We start from the raw sequence: 6,406 nt of genomic DNA on the forward strand, positions 1-6,406 counted from the left end.
TTATGAAGTTGAAATGCCCCCATAAAATATTTAAGAAATCCTTCTCCCTCTAACTATTAGCAGAAATTATCTGGTAGCATTATCTTCTATAAAAGTTAGTTTTATATTTCAGTACTTATAAGAAGTAGAAAAAATAACATTTCCTTCTTGCACTTAACATTAACTGAAATATATAACCCAAACAAACGTTGGATTGAAGATCAGAGCTTAGACTTTCCTGGCAGAGTCTCGGAAACTCCATGCCTGATGGGGACAGACTTGCCTACTCCAACACTTTGGTTCACAGCTTGATAATCTCAGATTTCCCCTGTGGGGACTTTTATGACACAGCCAAACAGAGCACATTTAGTGGAAGACAAATATAAAACAGAGGGCCTTGGGGAATTGGAGCTAAGCAAAAATGTGCCCAAAATGCTAATAAAAGGCACAGTATGTAGACATAAATGAATCGGGTTATGGTAGATAATATTCTTCCAGCTTAAATGTTCATTTGGGTTTCTGTCAGGAGTGACATTTGAGCCTCTTAGTAAGATACACATGGGTGGGTGTTCATGAGGGGGAAGAGACCAGGGTAGTTCAGACAGAAGAGACACAGAGAAGTGGGTGGCAAGGGATCCTTCTTGTGTCTTAGTGAACTCTCTTGTCAAAACCATTGCATGTGATCACTTCGCCAATTGGGCTATGAAACCTACAACTGTAGAGAGTGGGTCTACTTATATTCCATATCATCCCTCTACTGCCAAGCATGCTACCTAGTATTCACTAGGTGCCCAATACATAGTTTCTCAGTGAAAGAATAAAACTAAAGAATTTAAGAAAACAAAACCAGTCATTAATAATGTTTTTTCCCACTCCCTTTGTACAATTACTTAAAGATAAAGTAGTAGTGATGATGATAAAGAAAGAGGAGGAGGAGGAGGAGGAGGAGGAGGAGGAGGAGGAGGAGGAGGAGGAGGAGGAGGAGGAGGAGGAGGAGGAGGAGGAGGAGGAGGAGGAGGAGGAGGAGGAGGAGGAGGAGGAGGAGGAGGAGGAGGAGGAGGAGGAGGAGGAGGAGGAGGAGGAGGAGGAGGAGGAGGAGGAGGAGGAGGAGGAGGAGGAGGAGGAGGAGGAGGAGGAGGAGGAGGAGGAGGAGGAGGAGGAGGAGGAGGAGGAGGAGGAGGAGGAGGAGGAGGATCCTCTCTACAGCTCATAGGGGCAGACAGGATGGTGGTTGTCAGGGGCTGGAAACAAAGGATTGTAGAGAATTGTTGTTCACTAGGTGCTAAGTTTCAACTTTGGAAGAGGAAAAGTGCTAGAGAGGGGTGGTGGTGCTGGTTATATAACAGTGGGGATGGACTTAATGCCATTTAACTGCGTCTTTGGAAATGAGGAAAATAGTAAGTTTTATGTGGTGCATAATTTTTCACAATTCAAAACCAAAAAGTGGCTTTCTTGAGAGACAAGAGGGGTTATTCTGGAAAGAGCTGAATGTTTCTAATATTTAGCAACAATGTGTTCAGAGAGTGGAGAAAAAGAAGACCGGAATTTTCCGGTGAGAAAATAGTGAGCTGAAAGACGTTGATCTAATCCAGCCCTTTCACTGAAGATGCAAACCAGGATTTCTCCCTCTTAGTTTACAAGGCCTATCATTTTTGGCTTGCATCTTGAGGGCAGGTTAATTGTTCTTACTCTTGGGATGGTACTGGGTCCCTGGTTATTCGAAGACGCACTTATGACAGCCCTGTAAGAAGAAACTCACTCTAGGTTTACTCAAGTTGCCCCTCTTGTGATAAATTTCATTCTACTTGGAACCTCAGAACAGAATGTGCCTAACTAATGAAGCTCTGGTTTTTCTCCTTTGAAGGGGCCAATTCAGGAGGCCACTGTCTTGACTGTCAATGGAACAGGGGGAGATGATGATCCAGAGGACCTAGGCCAGCTATCTTCTGCCAAAGAAGGTGAAGTTCCCAGCACGCTGCTGCCGGAAGACATGCCATCAGAAGAATCTGAGTGTGTCTCACCTGATGACATCTCCTTACCTCCACTCCCAGGGAGCCCAAAGTCCACCCTGGAACCCTCAGACATGGAAGTAGAAGAGCCTCCCAGCTCCTCCACTCTCACCATTCACATCAGCAGCTACAAGATGCAGATAGGAACAGCCAATCCAGAGGAGGCCTTGGAATCAGTTCTTCCACCACCTATTGCTTTTGCAGATGGGTGCAATGATAAGGGAGACACCTGTTCCAGTCATTTTGAGAGACCCTCTCCTCAAACCAAAGCTGACACACCATTAGCTTCTAGAGGATTTCAGAACAAAAGTACCATCTTACACAACATCCACACTAAACATCCAGAGAGCATGCCGAGTGACATGCATGAGAGCGCTTTCCAGCGGCACCCCCAGGCTCAGAGAAGCTTGCTAGAAACCCAGGAAAAAATGCATGCTGATGATAATGTCACTAAAACCCAAGATAGGCTGCATGCTTCCCCTGATGTGTTCCAAGGCCTTGGTTTTCAATCAGACACTAGCCAGGGCCAAAACAGACAAATGAGTCCCCAAGAAGAAATGAAAAGCACATCTACAAAGAACAGCGTGGTCAGCCTAGCTGGCCAGGCACCTCATTTCTCCAGGCTCCTGTCCAATATAACTGTCACGGAAGGTGCTCCAGTGACTTTGGAAGTTGAAGTAACAGGATTTCCAGAGCCTACACTGACATGGTGGGTAGCTTATAATGACAAGCCATAAACAGGAACATACATGAGCACTGAGAATATCATTCTGTGCATACTAACCTAACGTTTAGGGCTGGCTGACTAACATTCTATGATACCAAAACTCTGTATGATTTGATCTCACATCAAACCCCAGCACTTGTACCTTAACAGCAATATTGTTTACCTTGCATATAAAACTAACCATCTAAAATAATAAACCAAATTAGGTTCTGCTCGCTTTTGTTCTTTTGGTTTAATATTCCTGATTTCTGAAAATTAGGGCCTGGAATACTTTATTGTCTATTTCAACATTCACCTGGAATGTTCTTAGTTTAACACTCTCTGTGGAATTTATAAAAACTAAGAATTTAGATTTTTTGTTTTATTTTCTGCACTCATTTCATCTTTGTCCTCGTTCCAACAGAAACACATATGCTACCTTTGTAATATTTGCTTGTTGTCATAGGGTTTCTTTTTGTAAATTTATTCAATGTGAGAGGTGAAACAAAAATATTTCTTCACATTTACTCCAGACCACAGATAATAAATCCATTTTTGAAAGATGATATAATAGCTGAACTGTGAATAATATCAGTTTACTCCGAAGGCATCATTATAATGTTCAGCCTATTGGTAAAAGTCAACTGTAGATTTTAGGTTTTGAATCACATAGTGTTATTAATAGCTAAAGTAGTCCTAACTTTCTCACTATGTGGGTTACTTTTGAATCTTTTGACACTTCTTATCTTTAAGTTAATTTTTGAGGACAAAATAACAAGATATGTGACAGATAATTTATACTTATAAATGAAGATAAGTAAACTAGCCTTTACTTATCAGAAAATCTCAAGAGGCATTAAATTAACTGTGTCAGTCACTGTGTGGGTCCATGTCTGTACTGAGTGTGAGCCAGTCACCAAAAGAACTAAGAAGAATTTGGAATCAAAAGTTAATAATAGAAACTACACATGTGTATATTGCATTCACTTTTGCTTTTTGTTTTGCTTTGTTATTTTCCCAAGTGCATGTTTTTTTATAAATTAAGAATTTGGCATCCATGAATTCAAAGGAATTCTTAATTCATTATTAAATATTAGTTTATCCTAAAGAAAAATGTCGTGTGAAGTATTTCTTGGCTTAGTCCATATACACTATAAATGACTAAAGAACCACCGAAACTTACATAGTTAGGGAACACTTAAAAGATGTGAGAAAATATTTGCCACCAGATTTATAAATTTTGATTAATTAATAATTGACAAGCTATCAATGAGTCAGGGCATTGAAAAAATACAAAATTATCATTTAGGCAATGGTATCAAAAGGTTATTCCATTTTCTTATCAGTCCTTATATGTAAAGAACATGTATGTAAACTAGCAAGGATCTAGATTATACAAAAGAAAGCAATTATTTCCTTTGTTGGAAGATCCAGGTAGGGCTGGGAATATGGCCTAGTGGCAAGAGTGCTTGCCTCATATATGTGAAGCCCAGGGTTCAATTCCCCAGCACCACATATATAGAAAACGGCCAGAAGTTGCGCAGTAGCTCAAGTGGCAGACATCTAGCCTTGAGCAAAAAGAAGCCAGGGCCAGTGCTCAGGCCCTGAGTTCAAGGCCCAGGACTGGCAATAATAATAATAATAATAATAATAATAATAATAATAATAATAGAAGATCCAGGTAAGTGTCCGTCCTCATAGGAAACATTTAGAAATACATCAATAATGCTACAAATCTAATTGTATCAAATGTCTTTTATAAATGGAAATCATCGCCATCTTCTAATGACATTAATTCACAAGAATTAAATGAGTTTATTTCACCAAGAAATGATGTAGAAGTAAGTTCCTTTAACACAGCATATGGTAGTGCTTTGTGGATCTGGTACTATGAGTAGGAAGGCTAAATGAGTCTCACTTCAGTACAGATTCCAGGATGGAATCAGAGCAATGTCCCATTGCTGCAGGAGGGCGAAAGCAGGCTAGATATGAGGGCACTATTTTCCAGCCCAGGTAATGACTGCCATGAGTGAACGGTCACTGAGTATAACCAGATGGCCGACTTTGAAAATTACAGCTGGATATCTGAACTTTCACATGTAATATTCCAATTACCAAGTGTTACTAAAATATTTAACTTTTCAAAATCAAAGGCACTCAAGTGAATTAACTGATCAAAGTAACTCCTTGGCTACTGGTTGCCAACTTTCGCTTGGAAGATAAATCACCTCACTGGGATCTGTGGTTGCTACAAAGTTCTTGCTATTGTTAGAGAACGTTACACAACAAATGAGTCTAATTGTCAGTAGTCGTTAGAACTTGGAAATTATGTGGATAAATAATGATCCTGACTTTAAAAACTGACTCTCTGCTTTAGGTACAAGAAGGGCCAGAAATTGTCTACAGATGGGCACTTACAGGTTTTACAGAAGGAGACAAAGCACTCGGTATTCATTCCGAAGGTATGCAAGGCAGACGAAGGACTCTATGTGGTTCAGGCACAAAACTCTAGTGGGACTCTGTCCTCCAATATCAGCATCCACGTGACAGGTAACCTCAAGCCACCAATCACAAGAATAAACTGGATTATGCTGTGTATCATCTATATTAGTGTGTCCCTAATGTACTGGCTACTCACCCAATGACTGCAGTATTGACGTGTATGGACTTTGTTGTTAGGAGCCTAAAGGACAGTAGAATTATTTTACAACACTTCACTACCTGGCCATTTTGTTTGTTTGACTAGTACCACTGCTACATGAAGTAATATTTTTTGCTTAGTTTTTAATATATTGAGGGAGGTCAGTAAGTTATGTGCAGTGAATAAAGATACATTTGGTAAAAAGGGTTCAGTATAATATGCCACTGAATTGTATGCTGCTTATTCTCTCCTAAAGAATAATGTATATGTTCACATAGCATAGAGATAATTGGCTAATTTTAAAATTATATATCTTTTATTATTGCTTTAATATTTTAATATTGCTTTAAAATATACTGCTTTGTAGGGCATATTGGTAGAAATGTTGAAGTTGTGACTTTCAGTACTCCATTAGCTATTCTTTAATTTTATTTTTTAATGAATTGATCTCATCTACTGAAGTGCATTCTATGTTGTTTCTTTATAAACTACATTGCAAAGTGTGAGGATGCCACTATAAACGTCATTTCTCATGCTGATCTCCTGGGTTTGACACTGGAGGATAGATCTGATGTCAACTTTAAATGGAGTTTCAATCTTCTATTAGTTGTGTGTGTCAAATAGCAAGATAGAACACACTGTTCAGGAATAGACACCTGTCATGCCACTGATCTGTGTCAGTCATCCATATAAACAATTGCAATCAAGTCCACCTGCTTCTAATCTTGATTCTGCTGCTCAGCACTTTTATAGCCTATGGTAAGGCATCTTACTGCCTCCGTTTCCCATCTAGAAAATGGGTTCATCATCTACCTCATAGACAATTGAGAGATTTCAGTCTGTTAATTATATGAAAAATGGAAAACATTCAAGAAAGACTAAAGATAAGGATATTATTCCATCTAATTTATCATCCTATTGGACTGTTGTCCATTAATTCTCTTTCAGATGTTGTTTCTTTACTATATAAAGTTGAAGGAGTAATACCAATATTATTTTGCAATTTCCAACTAACCCCTTGGGAGGAAATCATATTTTTATGGGTTGGAGTTTAAATTCCTTTCCAACTTC

General features: G+C 39.2%; 1 protein-coding gene across 5 annotated transcripts in view; it reads left to right on the plus strand.

The window, feature by feature from the left end:
- Positions 1-6,177, plus strand: part of Ccdc141 (coiled-coil domain containing 141) — a 172,527-nt gene extending 166,350 nt beyond the window's left edge. For all 5 annotated transcript variants that reach the window (XM_048345160.1, XM_048345161.1, XM_048345162.1 and 2 more), the window contains 2 exons: positions 1,844-2,697; positions 5,072-6,177. In XM_048345160.1, coding sequence (XP_048201117.1) covers positions 1,844-2,697; positions 5,072-5,339 — 1,122 coding nt within the window. In that variant the 3' untranslated portion in view covers positions 5,340-6,177. The remainder of the gene's footprint in view (positions 1-1,843; positions 2,698-5,071) is intronic.
- Positions 6,178-6,406: the final 229 nt, after the last annotated feature.

Source organism: Perognathus longimembris, chromosome 4 (assembly GCF_023159225.1).
Source record: "Perognathus longimembris pacificus isolate PPM17 chromosome 4, ASM2315922v1, whole genome shotgun sequence".
In the NCBI taxonomy this organism is placed as follows: Eukaryota; Metazoa; Chordata; class Mammalia; order Rodentia; family Heteromyidae; genus Perognathus; species Perognathus longimembris.